Here is a 25186-nt window from a genome sequence, read left to right as displayed (position 1 = left end):
AAGGTAGGACGTCTGTTTCGCTGCAGGGTTTGGCGAATTCCTTGATGATGGAAAAGAGTTATTTGGTGTTGTGTTCGTTGGTGAAGATTCTGCCATGGAGGGATCTCTTCCTTGTAGATTTGATGAGATGGTGGTGTGCGGTGGTGGCTGCTTTGTAGGCGGCGCGTGTTTCCGGGGTTTTGTTGTTCCTCCATGTCTTTTACAGGTTCCATGTGTCTCTTAAAAGAGAGAAATGCTTTCTGCTATGTGATGGTGATGATGAATTGATTACAAGATGCACATTATATTTTCAACTGCCTTGCCTCTTTTCTCCTTTTATTTTACTGTATTACTTATTTTTATATTATATGACTAGTGGATAACATGTATTAATGAAATGTGGATGCTACTGTAGTCTTGTGTTTTTGTTCAATGCACATTATTTTGACTACCCAGATATTTAAAACATTTCTCAGATATATAACTAACATTTACTCTAGATAGAAGAACAATCAAGCAAAACTCCCAAGTGATTGGTGTTTTCAAACTTAGTGTAATAACTAGAACATTTAAATAACGCTTATTGTATTTTTTTAATTCATACAACTTCCCTAGGACTTTGTAGATCAGCTGTAATTAACAGCTGCATACTAATACAGTGTACACAGGGGCCTCTGCAAAAGGCATACCTAGCATTCTATTTTTTTCTATACATCTTGCTGCAGACAGTATATGCAACAAGACTGCTCTCAGGACGCTGCCATCTGTCACAATATCAGGTAGTCCTACCCAGTTTAATAGCTCAAAGACATGACCTGTGAGCATGTCCAGAATTCTCCATGTGGAAGGTGGACTGTAATCAAAGGAACTGTGTTTACATCTTAACTGGGCGAACCAGCAAGCTCCATAAATAAATGAGCATTGTCTAAGTCAATTGGTCTTGCTTTGCAAAGAAGTTTGCTGATTTTTGGCTTTCCAAATTCTTGTTGCTGATGCGCAACAAAAAGCCAAAATGCCCTCTGCAGCATGATGACTTATGAACTTGTCACTGTACCTTTTTTAACCGCATGCGTGCGGCGGCTTTTTTCGCGCTGTGCGGCGTTTTAAAAAAAAAAGCGTTACATGACGAGCTGAGCTCGTCATGAGCATGCGAGCGGCGCAACTCATGACGAGCTCAGCTCGTCATGAGCATGGAAGGGGTTTATTTACAGTTAAAAGATGGCGGGTGTTTATCTTGGACTGCTAAACTAACAACATAAATATAGGAGAACAAAACGACTTTGTAAAGAAAGAACAGTCCAGAGGCAAACTATAGGTTCCTCCGAAAATGAGAACAAACTAAGTTTAAAATGGTTCAGGAAGGTACTGGAGTAGCAAAAGGTGGGGTGAAGTAAGGGGAAGAGCAATGTGGAGTACCTGGCAGCAGGAACAAACAAAAAGTAGGGAGGGACGGAGTGCTTTTGGGAGGGTAAAAATGCTGAGTGGGACAAGGAGAGAGGAAGAAACCGTCCAGCAACACAAAGTGTGTAGTGGCAATGTGTGGAGAATCAGCACAGTTGAGAGAGCAAGAAAACAAAAAGCACTCCCATGGAATGCTGAAAGAAAAAGAATAAAGTATTTCTCCCTACTGTAATCCGTGGTAGGATACGAATCATTCAATCAAAAGGGTGGTAAAAAAAATATGCTCCAGGGAAAAGACAACTAGAAGAGTAAAGAAAGCCATCAAATAAAAAGCAACCAAATGAAACAGATAAAGCCAACTGATCACAAGGAATGGGCTGACCCAAAGCCCACTCCTAGTATGATACTGTAGGTAATATGTGCTTTGACAACAGACAGCTCTTGGTAGGAGAGCCGTAAATATTCGATTTGGACTACATTGCTTCTTACTGAAGATGCAGTCTGTTGGCCACAAAGCAAACACACTCCTTTCAGACGACTTCACAATCCACTAAATAGTATTTCCTTCTCTTGCCATGGAGTCTGACTGCCACCTCTGCAGTTTCCAGTCTTCGCTTACTTTTTTAGGTAAGAATTTATTTAACATTGCTCAATTCTCTGAGAGAAAAAGTGGTTTCAAGTTATAATAAATTGTATCATGATATAAAATAAATTATCTATTTGTAAAGTTCTAATATCACACTAGCATCCTGGTGCTGCACATATCCTAAATGATCTATAAAGTAGTCTGTTTAGGCAGAGATATGACCTGCACTTCAATGAAGAAATTTAAATCCCGCCCTTCTAAGATCAGCAACCGAGCTATGTCTCACACTGCACACCAAGGAAGAAAGGATTGTGAGACACAAACCAGTTCCCCTTAGGCACCAACATTGTTTATGTATTTTGGTAGACAACTAGGCTACAAATGGAAACGGTTTCACAGGCCAAACATCACAAGTGTGCAAATAGTAATATTGGATATTAATACAGATCAATAATCTGAAGGCAAGACCCCCAGATAGCCATCATCCAATGAAAATCTGGGCCTCTTGTCTGATCACATGCTAGTAGTTCAGAGCATACAGTTGTGAAAATGCAAGAGTCAAAGATTGACATCACTGTGAATTAGTAACGTCCACACCTCTAGATGTAAATCATTTATTACTTGTAAATTCCTTAAACTAAACACAGTTTACTCCACACCACAACCGAGTTGTTTGGGTCCCAGCATATAACATGCACCCTTGTTATACCACTATCAAGTGTCCTCTCAATCTACTCTTAAAGCTCTTCAACTGTTATTTTAAAAATCTGCTTTAACCACAATACATTCCAGAACTTTAGGTCGTTTATGATATTATGATCTCTTACTTTAGCTGCATCCCCAGCAGAATTCTGTGGGCCATCATCAATCGAGGTTCCAGCTTCAGGCTGTGGAGCAGGCTTGGTCTTCTCAAAGTCATCAAGTGCACCTTTGAAAAGATAATGAACAAGTGAACAACTACACAACATGGTGGTCATATTAGAATGACAAACATTTGTGAAACAGTAGGACGGGTTGTTCTATCACAATGCCCATTTTTTAATATCAACCTACCAGAAAATTGACTAACACTATATTATTAATGCAAGTACATATAGGGAAGTGTGGATATACTATTCTTAATTCCCCATCTCATTACCTTGATGTTATATACATATATTCTGCATCTATTTACAGATATATCATCAAGTAAAGTGATAAGAAATTAAGAATAGTGTATCTATGTAAGAAGCTGGCTCTTTATATGATATTCAAAATGATATATATCGTGCAAAGAATCCAGGGGTTTCCCTTATGAGTGGACGGGTGCTTTCCCTAGCAATCCGATGGTGCTCTTCTAGGGGGGTAGTGTGGTCGAGCAGTCTTAGGCTTATCAGAGAGGAGTTTTAGACATCAGCAAATACACACAATAGTCCATAAGTGATGCACACAACTCAATAAGGAGAGCCACACCAACGTATAAAAATAACACATATTTACATATGTTTAGGCACCAGAATCAATACATTCAGTTAAGTAGATTTTTATTAGAAATACTTTTGCATTTAAAAAGTCGACACGTAGGATAATATGGCAGATTTTGAAAAATGCCTAAGGGAGGAAGAACAAGTACAGCATTCAGGTAAAGCACAGCTTACCTGAATCTCCTGGACTTAAAGGTGAGTGGAGGGCAAAGTCCAAGGCAACAACAGCCAGACTCTGCCAGCATTACTAGGGCGGCCTGGTGCAGGGGTGCAAAATAGCCTTGGTGCCCTATGGAAGTCAATGGGGATCGGTCTGTATAAAAAAAAGGCTTCAGGCTTTGACTGGGAAGCCAGTTGGGATGAACCAAAATGGGGGGCTCAGGCCTCAGAACTGGGATGCTTGGGGATGTAGGGACACCTTTTGTCCTCTTCTCCACAGGCCAGAGGCAATGGGTGCAGGTGTCCTTGGGCGTCAAGTTTTCCTTACCCGGAGCAGTTGTGGTGGAGGGGGGGCCTGTGAACAGAGGCTGCAGACGTCGTCAATTAGACCACAGTGGGAAATTCCAAGGTGGGCTTTGAGGGTCTAGGGACCACATTGGACCACTTCAGCTCAGGCTTGGCTGCTCGGGTGCAGTGGTGCATCCCCGCACCGGGTTTCTGCGGCCTTAGGGGCCTCACAGCTCAGTCTTTGGTGGTTGCAGGATGCAGGGGGGCAGGTTCAATATCCCTCTGGAGTTGGTGGTTCCAGGGTGAAGTACTGATGGGCCTCCCAGGCTTTGGAGACTCAGAAGCTGCAGGACAGATTGGCTTTTGATACAAATGTCGAATTCACCAGGCAGGCTGGTAGGGTTGGCGCCAAGTCAGTAGCTGGATTTTCTGTTCTTGCTCTTTGCAACTCTTCACATCCGTCTTCTTCTTTCAAGTCTTCAGGGTCCGTATCTCAGAGGCCAGGGGCTCCCCTAAATACTGAATATAGGGGTGTTAGAGGAGTGTAGGGAAGTAACCAATGGGTACCTACGCTTGGGGTCGCTACGCCCCCTATATGATAACTTCCTATGGGAACGGGAATAACCCTGTCCCAGAATTCCTACATTTGCCATCTTCAAGATGGCTAACTCAGAAAAGTCGTGTCCACTTCAGGTAGTCCCACCTTAAGGGTGGTACTAGCCCGAGGGTGGGCTCGTATTCCTGACTAAATTTCTCACCTGTCCAGGAGCCAAAGGGAGTACGCTTCTTTTCCTGTGAGGGGAGCCAGATTCGCATTTTAAAGGTGGTGGATTCTTTGAAGCTCCCCTGCCTTGGAATGCTAATCAGCAGGTCATACTGTGGTAGGGGGTATGAATACCCTCTTTCCGAGCGAGCAGGCTCTGTTTCTGCTCTCCAGAGAGCAAATGTCCTAACCCTTGGTGGTCAGAAACTAGTTTCTGGCAGCAGGCTGGAAAGAACCAGTCAGTCAACTCACCAGAGGGTGGTAGGTTTTCAGGGGCCCCCTTTAATGGCACCCTCTGTGTGCATGTATTAATAAATCAAACACTGGCATCAGTGTGGGTTCATTGATACGAGATGTTTGATACCAAATATCTCTATTTTTAGTGAAGCCATTGTGTCGCTGGGGAGCTCTTTTCACAAGTGTCCAGCACATGTACTCAAAATGTCTTCCCTGTTCACTTGTACTGACTGCAGTAGCGCTGACCAGCACTGTGGCATATCTGCTCATGCAGTTATGCCCTGACATGTAGTATAGTGCACCCAGCCTTAGGGCTGTAAGGCCTGCAGTAGGGGTGATTTACCTATACTCCATGCAGTGTCTGTGGGCCTGGCACTCAGGACTGTGCACCATGTCATGTTTTCACTTTTGTCTGAACCAAAACACGCAACCTATGGTGGAGTCTGTAGGTGTTTAGTGAGGGGTCCTTTAGGGTGGCACAATTCCTGCTGCAGCACTTAAGGACCCTCTTTAGCCTCCTTGTCCAAGTTATCATAGGTACCACTTACTAGGGACTATAGGAAGTGCCAAAGATATTGCCAATTGGTGTACAATTGCACAGTTTTGTGGAAATATCTCTCACTGGGGACCTGGTTAGCAGGGACCCAGTGCCCTTCCATCACATACCAGGCAAAATGTGAGGGTGACCATGTCAAAAGGAGCACTTTCCTACAATCCAGTTATCAATATATACATACCTTGATGATACAGTGGGTAGTTGATATTCTGCAGTTGAAATTATTGTAAATTGGTATTTTCGGCTTGGATAGTCTGATCTACAACCATATGACAGTACTGTATATCACTCTCCTAAAGCGAAACCTCATTAGTAACACTGAACTTGGGTCTCAAGATCCTGTTACCCAGAACAAACTCTAATGAACTGAATCGAAAATGTGTGCAGGTTCAAGTGCACTACCGTTTTACGGGAGCTATGCCCATTTGTATCTGTTCCCAAAAGTCGCTAGATGCAACTAAAATCTGCTGTGCAGCAATCCTTGCCAGCCTCAAAATTTGGAAATATTGTGCAAGCCACACCCAAACAATAGAGCACTGTATAAGGTTTAGAAGCACAATTTCATATGATGAAATTGGCTGAGAATAAATGCATATTGATGTCTTTATTTGGCCTGGATGTCGACTAGTCAACCCACCAGGTCACAATGTATCTCAGCACTAATACCATATCCATTCCCTTCATCAACAAAATGCCAATTATGTCCGTTGTCAAACACCCGGTGGCAAAGGATCTTGCTATGAGTTCCAGAGTGTTTAAATGTGGGTTCAGCTATCCGATAACAATAGAGCTTCTGTAATACTTATTTGGTGCTCTGGCCCAATTTGTAAGCTAAAGGTATACTGTACAATCTTTGTACATATACAATTAAAATATAAAACGTTTGTGTGTCCCTTTTATGCACTTTTCCCCTCAAACATTTAAATTAGGGACAGTTTCAATTAGGTATCAAATTTACAAAGAACACAGTTTAGCATGTACCAAATACTTTAGGTTGAATGTCCATAGTTCGTTATAGCAGCCTGAATGTAATATTGTACATTTTGATGTTACACAAGCCTTATCTAATATGTGCACAAGCTGGACAAGACTGGAAATGTGTGGAGCTAGCCAACACTGAACTGGGCCCAAAAGCCAATGGTCTCCTCTTTGGACACAAATTTGTGTGAAACATCTGTAAATTTGTATACTTTACTGCTTTAGACAAAGCGCGGTCTTCACTGCAGAAAGTGTTCCGTACCAAACACCTTTCCGGGAAGGTCGGGCGATACAGAGGGCGATCACCAGCCGTTCATACTCTTCAGGCCCTTCCAGAGCTCACCAAGGCGAGAAAAGCTTCTAAAGCGTTGAGGCACGCTCCTCCTTTTATACCACCAGAGAAGCTTCAGGTAAGCCTAATGTCACCCTCATCTGTTCAACTGGGGGGCCAGACACTGAGCTTCCTTCTCAACTGGCAATCCATCACTCGTGGGTTCTGGAAACCATCTTCAGGTTCAAAATAGAGTTGTTCAGGACACCTAACCAATCCTTCTTCCAGTGAACTCTCCTTTTTCCCCCTTCAAGATCAGTTGTTTATTCGAAACAAATTAGTCCAATTACTTCAGAAAGGGGTAATTAGTCACTGTCACCTGATCCCTCTGGGTTTTGAAGCAACATCTTCATGGTCCCCAAAGAAGGGAAAGGCTCTCCTCTGGTCATCTATTTGAAGGATTTTGTTTCCTGGACTCTTTAACGTCACTTCAAAATGAAGGGCATTCTCTTCAGAGATCTCCTTGAGGACTGGGACTGGATGGTCTGCCTTGACCTGAAGGACGCATTCTCTATTCCCATTTTTTCCCCGGACCACAAATTCCTCCAATCCAGGTGGGATGGCCAATGGTTCCACTTTAAAGTCCTTCCTTTCAATCTGTGCTTCACCAAGGTGATGCACCCAGTGATACCGCAACTTAGCGGCTGAGCAGTGCGGCTTATCATATATCTAGACCACAGCTTTCCAAACTTTTCATGTTGGTGACACACTTCTAGACATGCATCATTTTGCGACACGGTAAAGAAGTGTAGCGAGCGAGCAAATGGTGCATTTTCAAGCAAATTTTATCCGATGCCAGACAGGGCGCAGCGTGTCATGACCATGCCCCTCTTCCTCATGTTAGACTGTTGGCACATATTCGTGCCATCTTTCCGTTGGCATGCAGGGGCACATATACATGCCCTCTAACTGATGCTAGGCGGTGAACACTTTCACTTGCCTCTCTGTTCGCAGCCAGTGGGTCCTTCACAGGCCACACTTCCTAGTGCTAAACTGTGAGTCATATAGGTGCCATCTTCTATTCACAGAAAGTGGTACATACGCATGCCCCTTTTTCTTTTTGGATGCAGTGGGCACATATACATGCCATTTTCTGCTCCCCAGCGATGCCACATACACAGCGTGTTTTGCTCTGCTCACTGACGGAAGCACATACATGCCTCTCTATCTCTGTGCGGTCTGTGTCACAGTCACCCGCCCCTCTTTCTGCTGCTGGACAGTGCCACATACACATGGGAGTTGGTCAGACCATGCACACGTGCACAAACCCCCTTCAGTTTGTACGGCCTATCCTCGGGGGTCTCCACAAGCCTTCCTGCCTGTGTGACGTCACGGGACTGGGCTCTGATCGCATCTCATGACTGCTGCACTTGACGCACGAGCCGCGGTGACCGGAGCGCTCCTAGCACGGGGCCTTACTGCTGCTGGGGGGGGGGGCCGGGAGGTGCCGTGGCCGGGGGACTAACTGAGAGAAACACTGTCACAGCTGGTAGGGGTAGGGGCAGGGGCAGCAGGAAGGACTGGGTGTGCTGCAGCCTGTGTGCGCAGAGAACAGCCACCAAACAGGGAACGAATTCAATATTATTCCCTCCGTTTTAAGCTTGATCTGAGCTTTTCTAGGCGCTGCAAAATAATACATTTTACTTCTTACAAACAAGGGGACCCGATGGATACACTAGGACCATGGGTAGTCACGTACTATAAAGAACATAGGTCCTAGTAGTGAGAGAAATTAGCTTAACACGATGGTTTTATAGACTAGAATCCGTACTATAAGTTTAATCCATATACCCAGCCGGGCATAGGATATTTATTATACATTTGGTATGGCAATCAGAACCACAGTGTATATACAAACAAGTGATAGGGCACAATCCTGTACCCATCTTCCAAAAGGAAAACAGAAAAGATAGGGAAGGTAGTGAGAGTTGAGAAAGGAATAACAGGCAAAAGCAAGCCAATTTTGTTGCTTGCACGCAGTTATATATCCTAGCAAGCTCACAATTACAGTTACTACAATTGGATGAACACAATGGTTACTTATGTAGAACTTATTTTAAAGTCGACGTTTCGATCCCCTGGCTCCTAATAAACCCGGGATCATCATCAGGACTAATCGTATTAATTGCCTGGTTTTTGGTTCCAACCTGTTGAATCAAGTGGAAAAAAAAGAGAACAGAGAAACAATCATGAGGACATTTTCCTGGAGCAAAACAATTACGGTAGGCAGCACGTATATATGGCGAGTGCACCCATCCATGTGCAGACAGTCATGCTTATTTCAGATTGGCGAAGATTTCCGGTGTCGTGTACAACCGAGCAAGGGCATCGGTTGAGGAAGATCGCCAAGTGAGGAAACTAAAACAGTGTGGAAATGTGGTCATCAATGCGGCGTAGTGAAGAGACTGGTCTATAGTTTGTGACTGTATATTAAAAGGGGGAAACCTAAGTAGGGAGTCAATTGCCGATACAGTGCGTGATATTCGAAGGTAGCTTGCGATTTCACGGTGAAATCAAGGGTGGTTAAAACTGTACATTGCGTCGGCGTCATGACGATGTGAAGTGAAGCGCTATCCAGGCACGTGAGAGTGAGGAACATTGCGTCCGGTGATGGCGACATACATACAATTATCGGCTCGTAATTACTGACCCGAATAGGGGGGGGGACTGCTGGCGGAGGTTGCCACGTGGTATGGTGGTCGTTGGGTGGTGGGATTACCACTGCGAAGAAGGGGTTGCGTCGGGTCAAGTGAAATTACCTATCGGGAAAAACATCTTGGTGATTAAGCCTGAGGCAAAAGGTTTGGTGGGCATGTCGGAGCGGGCAATATTGGTGGGCATACCTGAGGGCTTGAAATTCAAGAACAGTCGTACTTGTTCATTTCTAGCATCAGAAGATACGAAAATTAAAAAGGTCCGCGATGGGGTTCCTGTGTTAAAAGGAGCCACGATCGGTGTCAGTTTTCGTGCTCATGTACCACATGGGCATGCGTCCCTCAATGGGGAAGAGCCCTGGGGAGGAAAGGGTTGAAAATTAAGACAAGAGTTATGGCCACCAAATAAGTAGGGTGTCAGAGTAGAGTCCGTGAAAGGATCACGGGTGAGGCTCACCTGATAGTGTAGTACCGCGATGCAGGGGAAGGCGACGACGCAATGGTCTCTCCTTCGGTATCCAACGCCTGATAGCGAATGGATAGGATAAGGCATGCGCATGTAAATAGGTTTCATAGAAACCGAGGGGCGGACTTCGGGTACTGAGCAAAATGGCGGCCATTTCGGCCATAGGGAAAAAGTCCCGCCATCTTAGAGTGGTGAGGAGAGGTTAAGTAAAACATAGCCGTGACGGTCATGCTCGTGAACAGTGAATCATGTGTCCCCTAATGTGCCACCAATGTGTCTTTGATCTCCACATTCGCACAATTTTAAATTAATTGCATTTGTACATTCTGGCATTTCAATTTCCATCACAATTACATTATGTTCAACTACAGTTGTGCACCCAACAATGGAGCTAGCAGAGGGTGCTTCTTATACCGTGGTCATGTATATCTGATACTCAGAGTATTCATTGTCAATTGGACAGTGGTTCTGTCTAGAACCCAGAGCTTGGTAACATCTTGTAAGGAAATAAGTCTTTGTATTTGCATCTTTGAAGAGGGAAGTAATCAATGGAAGGTTCGTTGTTGCGCCTGGTTTAGAGCAGTGTAGTCCAATCCTCCGCTCTGTTGAGGCCATTATGCATTGAGTCAAACAAAATAATGCACTGGAGTTCCTTCCTAAGGATTCTGTCCCCACGACCAGCTGTTATGTTAGAGATTCAATGGCGATGATCAACCTAATAGAGCATCATCCTTTTGACCCTGCTGCCGACACCCTGTGTACAATGGACGTGGAGTCCTTATACACAAATATCCCCTAGACATCAGCCTTACTAGTGATACAAAAAACCTTAGAATCCCGGCCACGTCCCCATGCTGTACCCAGCACTTTCATCTTACAGCTCCTTGAGATCTGCTTGACCCGTAACTTTTTTACATTTAATAACCTCTTTTATCAGCAGATAAAGGGGACCTCTATGGGCGCAATTTTTGCCCCAAATCTGGCCATACTCTTCATGGACGAAATTGAAACGAATGTGATTCAGACACCTTCCAACCCATTCTTCCCAGGGATACAATTTTGGCGCAGATACATTTATGACGTCTTCATTATATGGAGACTTGACGTCAATGTACTGCGCCAATTTCTCCACTGGATGAATAACAATTGTTCCGGCCTGAGCTTTACAATCAGTTTTGATAAAGCCTCAATTGATTTCCTGGACCTGACCATATTCTACCAGGACGGGGAGCTCCTCACACGCCTTTTCAGAAAGCCAACTGAGAGGAACACGCTCCTGGCATATACTAGCAATCACCCAAGGGCCCTTCGTGACTCCCTCCCATACTCTCAATTCCTTAGAATTAGGAGAAATTGTTCTTGTAAGGAAGACTACTTTAGGGAAGGCTCCATTCTGTCATCTAAGCTGAAAGACCGTGGCTACCCTCGAAGAATCGTGAAGAATGCATTAAAACGGGCATGGTACTGCCCGCGAGAAACACTGCTAGTCCCAAAAATGAAAAAAGAACTAGAGAGGATACCATGTGTAACTACATTCTCTCCTCTCTAAAACAACTTGCGAAAAATGATACTGCACCATTGGCCCATCATTAATGCCGGTGTCCTTAACATTGACAAGCCATTATTTGCTTTCAAAAAAAGCAAAAACCTTAAGGACCACTTGGTAAGAGCAGCCTTGCCCAACGTGAACCAATTTGTTACTCTTGAATCTGTGTGGGGTCTGTCCCCCATTGTTGGGCACTTCAAATGTGGTGGCAGCATTGTATGTGAGTTTACAATTGAGGGTAAATCTGTGACATTTAATAACACCTCATTTAATTGCAATACTTTTTCCAATTGTAACACGTGCAACGTTATTTATTTAATTCATTGTCCATGCAATAAAGTCTACATCGGGCAAACAACACAGAAAGTCAAAACTCGCATCAGTCAACACAGAAGCCGCATCAGATGCAGAACTCCTAATGCCCCGTTGGTTGACCACTTCACCGATGCCAATCATAATGAGGATGACATTAGATGGACAGTGTTGAAAGCATTGAAATTGTCGCAAAGGGGTGGCAACATGTCAACCTTGTTGAACAGGGAGGAACTCAAGTGCATTATTTTGTTTGACTCAAGGAATAATGGCCTCAACAGAGCGGAGGATTGGACTACACTGCTCTAAACCAGGCGCAAAACGAACCTTCCATTGATTACTTCCCTCTTCAAAGATGCAAATACAAAGACTTATTTCCTTACAAGATGTTACCACGCTCTGGGTTCTAGACAGAACCACTGTCCAATTGACAATGAATACTCGGAGTATCAGATATACATGACCACGGTATAAGAAGCACCAACTGCTAGCTCCATTGTTGGGTGCACAACTGTAGTTGAACATAATGTAATTGCGATTAAAATTGAAATGCCAGAATGTACAAATGCAATTAATTTAAAATTGTGCGAATGTGGAGATCAAAGACACATTGGTGGAACATTAGGGGGACACATGATTCACTGTTCACGAGCACGACCGTCACGGCTATGTTTTACTTAACCTCTCCTCACCCCTCTAAGATGGCGGGACTTTTTCCCTATGGCCGAAATGGCCACCATTTTGCTCAGTACCCTTAGTCCGCCCCTCAGTTTCTATGAAACCTATTTACATGCTCATGCCTTATCCTATCCATTCGCTATCAGGCGTTGGATACCGAAGGAGAGACCATTGCGTCGTCGCCTTCCCCTGCACCGCGGTACTACACTATCAGGTGAGCCTCACCCGTGATCCTTTCACGGACTCTACTCTGACACCCTACTTATTTGGTGGCCATAACTCTTGACTTAATTTTCAACCCTTTCCTCCCCAGGGCTCTTCCCCACTGAGGGACGCATACCCATTTGGTACATGAGCACGAAAACTGACACCGATCGTGGCTCCTTTTAACACAGGAACCCCATCGCGGACCTTTTTAATTTTCGGATCTTCCGATGCTAGAAATGAACAAGTACGACTGTTCTTGCATTTCAAGCCCTCAGGTATGCCCACCAATATTATCCGCTCCGACATGCCCACCAAACCTTTTGCGGCAGGCTTAATCACAGAGATCTTTTTCCCAATAGGTCATTTCACTTGACCCGACGCAACCCCTTCTTCGCAGTGGTAATCCCACCACCCAACGACCACCATACCGCGTGGCAACCTCCGCCAGCAGTCCCCCCCTATTCGGGTCAGTAATTACAAGCCGATAATTGTATGTATGTCGCCATCACCGGACGCAATGTTCCGCACTCTCACGTGCCTGGATAGCGCTTCACTTCAGTCGTCATGACGCCGACGCAATGTACAGTTTTAACCACCCTTGATTTCAGCATGAAATCACAAGCTACCTTCGAATATCACGCACTGTATCGGCAATTGACTCCCTACTTAGGTTTCCCCCTTTTAATATACAATCACAAACTATAGACCAGTCTCTTCACTATGCCGCATTGATGACCACATTCCACACTGTTTTAGTTTCCTCACTTGGCGATCTTCCTCAACCGATGCCCTTGCTCGGTTGTACACGACACCGGAAATGTTCGCCAATCTGAAATAAGCATGACTGTCTGCACATGTATGGGTGCACTCGCCATATATACGTGCTGCCTACCTTAATTTTTTTGCTCCAGGAAAATGTCCTCATGATTGTTTCTCTGTTCCCTTTTTTTCCACTTGATTCAACAGGTTGGAACCAAAAACCAGGAAATTAATACGATTAGTCCTGATGATGATCCCGGGTTTATTAGGAGCCAGGGGATCGAAACGTCGACTTTAAAATACAGTTCTACATAAGTAACCATTGTGTTCATCCAATTGTAGTAACTGTAATTGTGAGCTTGCTAGGATATATAACTGCGTGTAAGCAACAAAATTGGCTCCTTTGCTTTTGCCTGTTATTCCTTTCTCAACTCTCACTACCTTCCCTACCTTTTCTGTTTTCCTTTTGGATGATAGGTACAGGAGTGTGCCCTATCACTTGTTTGTATGTACACTGTGGTTCTGATTGCCCTACCAAATGTATAATAAATATCCTATGCCCGGCTGGGTATAAGGATTAAACTTATAGTACTGACTCTAGTCTATAAAACCATCGTGTTAAGCTAATTTCTCTCACTACTAGGACCTATGTTCTTTATAGTGCAAAATAATACAGCCAGCTGAGTGCCAACAGTGCAATCTCAGTGTGTAACCGACGGACAGCGCACACTCAGTTTCTCCCGAGATCCATAAGAAATTGCATGTGTATAAAGCATTTTTTAAAGGCTCGTTGTACCAAAGAGGTAATCTTGGTTTAGGGTTAACTTGGCTGAACCTCATTTCAACAACAAATAAAATAGTCATAGCATTCGAAAAATGATATGCATAATAAAGTTCAAAGCAACAAAAACTCTGCTCGTTAGTTCAGCAATGAAGGTAACATTGATTGATGACATCTTATCTAGACTTTTGGAAAGTTACTTTTTTGTAGACCTAAAACGAGGGAAGAACTGAAAAAAATTGCATGATGCAAAAAGAAAGTTAATCAGACTTAAATCTAGCTAACTGAAACCTCGCAGCTTAAAGAAAATCCTTAGGCGGCTGCGCTGTTAGCAATTTTGGAATTTGCCTTTGAATTCTTTTTCCTATATGATAATCATTCATTTAGGCTTAAACGAGCATTAAAGAGTAAATATTATACCATTATACAGATCAGTCATTTTAATTTTGACAAAATACAATCATGTTGATTTTTTTTATAAGTATTCGATGCTCAAACGAAAAACCATAAGACAATTTTGGGGAAAATTGTGAACTCTCAATTTTGATGACTTAAATAAATGGTGGAAAATGTGAAGGATCCACTGGAGGGGAAAGGAATTAAATCGGAAGTTATGCAAAGGCATACGTCGCAGCAGTGGGTACCCAGCACTTTACCAACTCCCATGTCCCCACCACAAGGTTACTAACATTCTTAAATGGACACCCATTGAACTCTCAAGTTAGAATTTGGTCAAATAAGGCTGAAATCATGCCATATGATTAGAGGACTACTTAAAGAAATCACCCCACACATGGGAAAAGCCATTCTAAATGAATCTTATAGTAGGATGCACAATGTTTAGAAAAACCTATAACTTGGAACAGTGTCTAGACCATGGGATAGTAGGATGTAAAGATTCAAACTACCGCTCTGAAGTCCCACTCTCTCAACTTCACAATAATTTGGTTACTTCACTGGGATCTTGCCCATGTAGGAGAAAAAAACTACAATGCAGATGGAGGGTGAAATTGCCAGAATAGCTTGAACGCCATGACATACAGGAGAGAGAACCAAAACATGCATAGACACAAGGTACTACTAGAATGAGAACTTGCAGATTCAAAGAAATTCCGTACAAATTGCCGGCCGCTAAGAAAGCTGGAAGGGAATCCTGGATTTATTAGGGGTAATGTATGCTCAGCATATCCACATTCAAAGTCATTGGAGCAAAGAACATTGCTGCTGTAGCTAGATCCAAAGAACCAGGAAGGCAAAGGGTGTCATGTTGCCCAGGACCCTGAGCTACAGCCAAACAGATGGTCTACATTAAGTTGAGAAGAAACCGTAAGCATGGTCCAACTAAACTACACAGAGGACCCAAGCCTCTGAAATTACTCTTTCTCCAGTACCTGACTAAGTGCTGCACACCACCTTCAACTTGTTAATGAAAGCAGACAATCATAACTGACTGACCGAAAGTATTTATAGAGCGCACTACTGCCGAGGCGTCTTGGCGCTATTCTGAGTCATGAGTCTTTGGAGGGAATAGGAGCCATTGTTTCTGAGACACGATACCACCTGCAGCTCTCTTCCACCATTTATGAGAATATTGAAGCGCCCTAGAGGCTACCTAAAGGAAAACTTTGGATTGGCTAATGTGGAAGGTTGGTTTTGTTTTCAGAATGTTGATGTTTGTTTTCCAATCCCTTGTAGGGTAACTTCAACAAGTAAAACCTCATAAGACGGGAAGTCTTTTGTGCCACTCTCTGTGATGCAAGTTTCTATGGGCAGTAGTGGAGACCCCTGGCATGTACTACTTTACCCGAAGTTCCAGTCGCTACACAATTGAAGTTTATCAACTCCCTCCGCCGCAGTGCAGAAGAATTTGTTGTTTGAAGTCTGGAAGGTTGGACATGCTCATGTTGACACCATAGCTAACAAGTCCAAGGGTTTCGGTCGAAATACACCATTCTGAGAGGAAAATCTACATTCCTATTGGTATTATAATAATGCATTATTTAATCATAAACATTTTTAAAAAAATCATTAAGTAACACAACAATATAGCTACAAGCATATTAATGTATTCATTTCAAAAATTATAAAATCAGGAAGGCATGGCCACGGATATCTGCTACGTAACATTTCCATGCCTTTACAGTAAAACATGAAATAAACAAGGATTTCTATATTTGAACCACAATAACAACATTGTTTCTTAGCCCAACACTTCTTTACCTATCTACACTTAACCTATAACAGAAGAAAAAGATAAAATCTCATCTGTATTAATATGTGATCGCCCATTGGATGTTGAAAATTATCACAGGTTGTGAGTAAATGGACATATCTATGGAAAGAGAAATACACCTTGTATGATTTTTAGAAGATAAGTAGTTCATATTGGTTTCTCAAAATTAAACTTTAATTTGTCTTTGAATACATGTATTTAACAAGAATCTTGTCAACGCTCCATCGCCAAAGGAGTTCCTTATTCCTAAGGTATCCAACCACTGCTCATAAAAATGAGTATGTATTGGTTATATATTGGCTAATTCGTATTTTAACTAGAATGAATAAGCGTTATGAGAAAAAAACTTCACTGGGTGTGGGTAAACTTATAGTATTCAAAAGGTTTACTGATTAAGACTCCTAGACAGGACAGGTGTTCCACCAGTATTCACGTTGCTAAATTAGTTCTGTATTACGTATGTATTGCGTGTTACATCTCTCAAAGTCTCAACACTTCTGCATACACTGATGCAATGCTTCACCTTACGAGAGAGAGAGGCTAACTACAAAGGAACACTTAACCAAATGCCAGTACAAGCACACTGCAGGTTCAAAGTATTGAGTGCAAAGTCCACGGAGTTGATTATGTGTCACTGGAGCTTCCGAACTCTCCAATGGTACTTTTTTTTTTTTAAACACACCACTTCAGTTATCCGATATAGACACGACTAAGCACACATCAAAAACGGGAAACAAGGGATTCATTTTACAACACAATGAAAAAACTCACAACAGTTTACCGAGCTGCAAAAGAATATTTCTAGATCTTGCTGGTCTTCTTGTCTCTTTCAAAACCACCACGTCAAGAGCAGGAGCGTTGTTGCCCCCACTTGCAATCTGTGATATAGATTTGACAGGAGTCAAGAGGTGACCATGAAGTTTAAAAATTGTAACCCTTGATTCTGGTCTTTAAATTGCACTACAATAGCGACTAGCAACGCTATCAGATCACATAATGCAGTACTATTCAATATTTGATCCAGGTTGTACATCTCGGTACTAGCCTCTTTTACTCTAATGCAAGAAAATATCCCCCAGTGTTAAGTTCTACCAAGCCGATTTCAGGAGGGGCAATATTGAAAACTTTGTGGTGTTCCAATTCTAAGTGGGAGTCAAGATTCTGTGAGTGCTATAAGTTGAGGTGGGAGTATTGTCTATCCAGATTAGCGTGTTAATGTGACAAAGGCAAATGGATATCATCCAGCAGGGGGTACAAGGTGGGTAATACATTGTGGAGGGTGCCAAACAGGGCGTGTTATACTGTAGACTGCATAAAGAGTGAAGGGATGAAAGTGATGGGTGTCCATTAAGGACACAATGTAAGATGGCCAAAGAAGGGCTTTCTATAAGATACCCAAAGGGAGACAACATGTGTGGGATGCTTCATTGTGTATGTGGACCCCCTTTTATTCAGCGGTCTCAGGTACCCAATTTTGTGACCATTCGAGGCGTCCGACTGGTGGATATTCTACAGAGTACTAAAACTAAAACAAGGACACAGATATCCAATAGCTCAACATCAGGGAACAGGAGCACGGCATCAGAGCTAGCAGATACAGCCATCTACAGGGGACCGTCAATCTCTTGTGTGCCACATGAAGGACCACAGCCTCCTTCTAAAGTCATAGGCAAAAGATCTGCACCTATGACCACGTCAGCTATGACCTATTAAGCTCACTGACGAAGAAGGGTAAGACAATCTACTCACCCTTTCTATTTCTTAGGTGCTCTGGAAATAAGACCACCTACACACACTCTGGTCCTGATGATGGCCACCTGGCGTGTATGAGCAGTTATTGGTCGAAACATGTCGACCTTCCAGAAGGTGCTGTGGACCAGTAACTAATCCACATAAGCACCACCAGTTCTTTATAATCAGGGCTCCCGGTTTTATGGTATTTATTTTTTGAACATCGTATTGGTATTTATCCATATTTATTTTGTGTGTTGTAAACAGATGAGGTGATCACTCGTATATTTTTGCATTTATTTAACGGATAAACGTGGACTCATACTTTGATGCCCGTCTGGTTTTTTAGCACATTACCCAGCCTAAATATAATAAAATAATAAACCCACATTAAAATAAATGTATCATAACACATATACATGTTGAGATATGCAGCAATTTAAGTGCATTGCATTGAGCTTTATAGCTCCCCATGCAGTAATTATGTACAGCTACCAGCCTGAAAGTCATTAATCTCAGCATGGTGAATCACTCAAAAGAACCAAAATGATCTGTCTGCATTTATTTTTAAAAGTGGAAAAATACAGGAGAGACGGTGTTTTCCGTCTGTATCTGTAAAAATTAAAAAACGGTAGCCCTATTTATAATCATATCTCTCTCCTGATTAATAGAAGGCGATTACAGGAAAGGAGATATTTTTAACCCCTTTTCATGACTGCCATCACCCAGACAGTCTCCCTACTGGTGGAGGATGGTTAATCACTTAGAGAATGGAACCCACAAGGGATTATGACCCCATGAGGACACTACCCACCTTACAACTAGAGCAGAAAAGACATACACTGCGTACTGTTTGAAGTGTGTTTGAGGGTATCCTGTACAATTTCTTTGAGACTCTGGTCTGTTGACTCAAGTGATTCATTCCTCATTAATAAGATTAATAATCTGGAAGCTGAATGAATCTCTGCTTCTCTCTGCCTGTTATTTTTATCATGGGCATCTAATAGAGTGTCAATTCAAGGCTTTCTTAGCATTATCCATTGGTGAAGTGCCATCCTATAATGGTGCCATGCAGTGCTTTAAAAGTGGTTAGGGGAGTGAGGGAGGTTATCTAGAAACGATGGCCAAAGAAGCATAACTAAATTTCCTGCGAAGAGGGAGGCTCAATTTAATTAAGGCTGTGTCTTAAAATGTATGAACCAGAATCCTATGCTACGCATGGCGCGTTTCCTTATCAGTATTTGAGTGCCTATTGGGGAGCCTGCATCAGTATTGCATACTGAAACATCACACAAGGAACAAACACCAAAAACAAGCCAGAACTGCTTGACTTATTTCCAGCTCTTGTTAGCCGTATCAGATAAATGCGTAACAGCAAAGGTTTGGTTTAGAAATGTTTCAATAAAAAAAAAAAAATCTGAGTGGGTAAACCAAGCATTAAAATCTATTTGGAGGTAGTGTCTGCAGCACTCCTGTTTTCTCCTTCCTGCACTTTCCTCTTAGACACTTACACCCATTTTTCCTCCATGTACCTTTCTAAAATCTTCCATCTGCATAACTCAAACGTCATTGCCTTTCTCTTCACCGCTATCTTTTCACTCTGTCCTATGTACTTCCTTGCCACATTTCCCTTTCACCATGCCCTCTTTCTCTTTTCCCACACCTTTAAACATAGAATTAATTTTTCTTTGGTGTCGTCACCATTTCAAAAGACACACAATTGATGGACGGAATGCAGAACAAATCAAAACATTTACCCCAGTCAAGGGATCTGGGTTAAATCCATCATTCTTTTGCTCACCACACCACCCCCAATTTAGACCTGGCCATATGCAAATCAGTTTTGACCTTGTGCCTCATGGGAACAGTCCAGACCGAACTGCCAAGCCAGGTCTTCCCTGGAACGGAAACAAGAATCCTAGGACCGGTTTCGGGGTTTCACCCCTCATCAGCCAGGATATAGCTTGAATCCAGTGGCACAGTGAGCCCGGGACCCACTCTGTCTTTACCCGCTTCACAAACTTTACAATTAAATGGTAATTACAACTGGTACACCTGTTAGCTTAACTTTGTGTCCCATGATCACCCCCACATCCTCAACTCACTCAGCCATCCAGAGGCGACTCAGTTCGCAGGAATCAATAGAAACACTAGAAATATATTGTACTAAGAAACATCTCGAAAAATAAATCAAATACTCCTAGGGAATGGAAGACGAAGTAAACCTGAAATGTAAAATAGGACTACATCGCTGACATTGTTCTAGAGTTTGTTGAAGATTCAATCAGTGGTTTTTTTGCCAATAAAGTTTAGCAGGTGAATATCTGTCCAGGGAGTAAGCAGTTTCTTAGTCAGTTGTATATTACAGACAGGTCTGAAAATTCGCGGGACCAGCCCCAGTAAAGTCCTGGTGTAGTAATACTTTTGACATTCCCGATTGGCAGACTATATCAGCACTCACAAGGGATGACTTTGCAGGTTGGAAAGGCTAAAACTAAATAATTTCTAACAGGGGCCTGAGTGCTACTGCTCAGCTGCCAACCCCACATTCACCCCCATACCATTTCGAGATCTTACTGTCAAGCAAGTCTTCCAGCTCCTTGTCCTCTGCCCCTGCACCCGCCATCTTTGCTACCCGTGGAAAGCCGGTGAGGCGCTGGGACGGAGCTGCTTCTACAGTGCCATGACGAGCCCAGGCTGACAGCCAATGGCACAAAATACAACCCTTCAGCCAAATACAAAAAAAAAAACTCGGCGTGACGTGCCTTAACTCCGCCTCACATTGTGACATTTCCTAAGAGGCGATGTCATAGACATAAAAAGCAGACTACAGCAACAAGAAATGAAAAAAATCCTGGTCCATGGGAAAGAAGATGCTACGGTCACCCTTGTGATCCGGAACTCAGAAACAAAGTCAATAGCCTGCAGGTGTAATAATCATAATATTGAAATTTGTTTTGAACGTGGTTTATTTTAAAGGCTCGTCACAAGTGGCTTAAGAAATTATATCTTTTTTTTCTTAATCTAAGAGCAGTATGAGTCAATAGCCTGCAGGTGTAATAATGATAATATTTTAAAGTTGTTTTGTCGGGAGTTTATTTTATTGGGGGCCTCATGTCACGAGTGACTCAGAAACGATATAATTTTTTCTTCATCTAAGAGCACTATTGCATGCTGGCAATTTTGAGCCCATATTTGCAAAGTGAAAAACAGGTACCAAAATGCAACAGCTGTTGACTAAAATCAGTGCTTCAACTGGAAAAAATTAGTGCACCTACTCACCAAAAGGATCGGTGGACTGGGGATGGAATGTGCGCGTTCTCAAGGGCAAGGCTAAAGGCAAGGCAAGTGCTGGGGCAAGGCAAGGGCTAGGTCTTGGACCTTTCCGAGCTTTGTATGCAAGAAACTACATGCATCCTAAGAAAGTCACGAGCATCTGTCCAATAGTTGTGACACTAATAACTATTTACACAGCATTTACTAATAAGTCTTTATTACTACCCAAAGTAACCCTCTTTAATAACAACCTTAAAAGGTGCCAATGTTATGCTTTCTCCTCTGCATGCAGCTCCTTCCTTGATGCGTGGTCATAACTCACTAAGCATTATGACAAGGATTGTAACTTGTGACCTGCAGGTAATACAAGGCTCTCTGAAACAAAAACTGTAACATGCCGTGCTTTCCAAAAAGCACTTACACCCTCAAGGCAATTTTTGAGTGACTTGAGCCTTTGATTAAAATGGACTCAGATCTTTCCAGCAAGTGAATTAACCACCTCTGGTTCAATATTTCCACTTCAGGCATTAACTGGGCCTCTAGCATGGAGGATGCAGCCTCTGCCAATATGGATCTTATCCTTTATCTAAACAGGTGTCAGGAGCTAGTCACTGCCTGCCTACCTGGAAGAATGAATATAGCTTACACCAGAAGCAGTGCCCTGAAAAGATTCCTTATTCACTATAAAAAAGCCAACACTATTGTTATTTGTTTATATAAGATAATGTGTGTACACAAATATATGGGCAGGGACTTGGTAGTGCCCAAGTGACACCATTTTATGTGACATTTATGTTCAACAGGCACAGCCCAAACAGCTAAGAACGGTGAGACGGGGCAGGGAGAGAAGACGACGTACGAAGGGATAGGGACAATAAATAAATACATTAAACCACTTACCATGTGCTCGCCGCCTGTGCGAGTTGGAGATGCGTCGAGCGCAAGGTAAGTGATTTTAATTATTTTATTTTCCCCTTCACGTTGTATGTCAACTTCCCCCCACACCACCCTCACCACTCTTACCTGTACCAGCCACGCCTGATGTTCGCCAGCCTGATTTTTGCCATCAAAGCTTTGCATGCTGGAAATGTAAAAAACCCTTACTTATAATGAGGAAAGGAAGCTACAACTTCCAGACTGCAAAAGCATTGCCAACTAAAATCCAGAACTGCCTGAAAGTGTAATGCCTTCCATGGAGCCTCCTGTCACTTTTGGTTTATATCTGGTTTCCCGTACAAAACAAGAAGTTGTGGATTTTAAATGCACCAAACCACTCTGTAAAAAGTTCAAAAAAGAAAAATGTTCTTTAAGGTTAACCATGAAATGGGGGGAGCAGGCAGGGATTACATTCAAGTAAAAATATTTCATTTAAATTGCTGATGAGCAATGATTTTCAGTCATTTAAAACAAACGGCATGCTAAAAACCTGTACTGTCCTGAAGAATACACCCCAGATCATTGCCCATTAGGTCTTGAATAAATGACGTTACATCGCAGTGTTTACACCGCGATACCTTTACAACGCAGGCATTACAACGCAAGTCATTTCAACAACTTGCGTTGGAGGGTGCTGGACTTAGGAATAGTATGATTTACTATTCCAACTCCAGTCTACGTACAGCAGGGAAGGTGTTGTAATAGTAAATCATACTATTCCTTAGGTTAGGGCGCCATCTACTGCAAGTCATTGTAATGTCTTTTGTTGTAATACCAGTGTTGTAAAGGTATTGCGGTGTAAACACTGCGATGTAACCGATGTTTCCCTTAGGTTTTACAGACACCTCTCACCCCCACTGTGTAAGATCAAAGGGCAAACCAAACACCCTGCGGCCCCACCCCTGCTCTGATGACATGCCTAGTAGCACATGCAGATTGCTGTGTCCTGGAAACAAGAGCTGCTGTTCTGGTGCTCTTGTGCCATCTCAGCCCAGACTTCCACTGTGCTTCAGTGCAGGACATGTGCTGCCAAGGTACGAGATAACCACAGGAGCCCAACCTGCGTCAAGGCCTGGCCCCTAACAGTAGGGATACTTATCTTGTCTGAGGAGACGTTCCGGTGCTCAAGGGGAGAAAAATAAAAAGTGTTGGTACTCAGTACTGATGAGTACCGACCCATTCAAAGCACACACTAAGATGGAAAGGAAAGGCTGATAGGGTCACTAGATGCAAGTGGACACAGGTTAACTATTCCGTCAACCTTGTTTGTTTTGTGGCATTAATATAAGAATTTGTTACATTTCATATAATTGCAAAAATATTCTTCAGAATTGCACTGGCATCATCCTGATACAAGAACAGAAATCTAAGGTTTCCAAGTCCATACATGCTAACAGACCTGATTCAGGCCTGGGACTCCTGACTTTTGAAGCCAAAAATGACTTTTTTAGTCACTTTTTGAATGAACAGACCACTTGTTCCTTTCCAGATTATGTTCATTTGCCAGAACAGACCATCAGGTACTAAAAAAAAGCTCAACCTGATAAAATCTGACTCACCATTGCGAGTGGGCAAGTAGATGTTTCGAAACCTATATAGTTATAGTTAGCTCCAAAAACTTTAACTTGTGTCCTAAGGTAACTATAACTCACACCTTTGCCATGCATTGCTAATTATCCCACATATTACATCAGTCATAACATTTTCTATGACATCATTGATAATATCACTGCAACATTTGCAATAAAATTGTTGATGAGAAAACTGTGTATGCGGGGAGTGCGAGTTATAGTTACCTTAGGGCATGAGCTATATGTTTTTGAGATAACTATAACTGATGAATTTCTTATTGTTTTATGTGTGTAAAATCTGAACCTAACTATAACATCACTGAAACCTTTGCGTTTTTAGTCAATTCCTAAGTTTTTTTTAAATCCTATTTTCTAACTATAACGTCCCTATAACCTTTGAATTTTTCAGTAAAAAAAAAAATATATATATATATGCACACATAACACATGTAGCACATTTACAAGCTACGGTCGCATCACATAACATATAAATATGTATGTGTGTGATCCAGCGGCGTACCAACAACAGATACTCTACTTCCATATACTCACCTGGGCCCATAAAACACACAGTCGAGTAAGCCGCTGGAGTCAAAGTTTATTGTGGGTGATCAAGATATTAGGATTAGTTATTCACCATTCCTAACTAACCTCTCAGTGATCAAAAAGTTCTTTCCTCTGGTTGATGGAAACGTAGTTGAACTAATTGATGGTGATAATGAACATAATTCTAACTTTCTATATCTTGAAGTAAATAACCACAGGCTTAGGTACGTTTTAAGTCTTTTTCTAAATTAATTGCATGTGAACCACTTCAAAAATACAGTACAGTCACCATCACTCATAGGAGGGAAAATTCAATTAATCAATCATCAAACACATACTTCGAACTTTTGCAATGACTTATGCTCAGAAAGGAGAGGACAGAGAGAAAAGGATGTGAGAAAGTGCCCTCTTTCTTGCATGGTATGGCCACACTTTTTGCTGAATTGCTGATGTGCTTTGACTGCGTGTGCCCTGGGCTCCTGCCAATCGGGTACCCAGGGCCTGTGTTCCTTCCCTAAACCTGCATTGAAGCTTAAACTCAATTGGCATCTCTGGCCACATGTCAGCCCCTGGTAAATGGTACTCTAGGTACCCAGGGCACTGTGACCAGAGAAGGCCCCTAAGGGCTGCAGCACTTATTGTGCCAGCCTTAGATGCCCTGTGCCCTGACACACACACACTGCCTTTGCAGGCTGTGTGTCTTGATGCAGAACAAAACAAAGAGTCGACATGGCACACATCCCTGTGTA

At 42.6% G+C, this 25186-nt stretch overlaps 1 protein-coding gene across 1 annotated transcript in view; it reads right to left on the bottom strand.

The window, feature by feature from the left end:
• PEX19 (peroxisomal biogenesis factor 19) overlaps window positions 1-20889 on the bottom strand; it is a 73546-nt gene extending 52657 nt beyond the window's left edge. Inside the window, exons 1-2 of the mRNA XM_078670128.1 lie at window positions 20686-20889; window positions 2794-2894 (exon numbers count right to left, since the gene is read on the bottom strand). Coding sequence (XP_078526254.1) covers window positions 2794-2894; window positions 20686-20734 — 150 coding nt within the window. The 5' untranslated portion in view covers window positions 20735-20889. The remainder of the gene's footprint in view (window positions 1-2793; window positions 2895-20685) is intronic.
• Between the last annotated feature and the right edge of the window lie 4297 nt (window positions 20890-25186).

The sequence above is a fragment of the Lissotriton helveticus genome, chromosome 12 (assembly GCF_964261635.1).
Source record: "Lissotriton helveticus chromosome 12, aLisHel1.1, whole genome shotgun sequence".
Taxonomy (NCBI): Eukaryota; Metazoa; Chordata; class Amphibia; order Caudata; family Salamandridae; genus Lissotriton; species Lissotriton helveticus.
The sequence above is the reverse complement of the archived record's forward strand: the minus strand, read 5'-3'. Positions and strand labels throughout refer to the sequence as shown.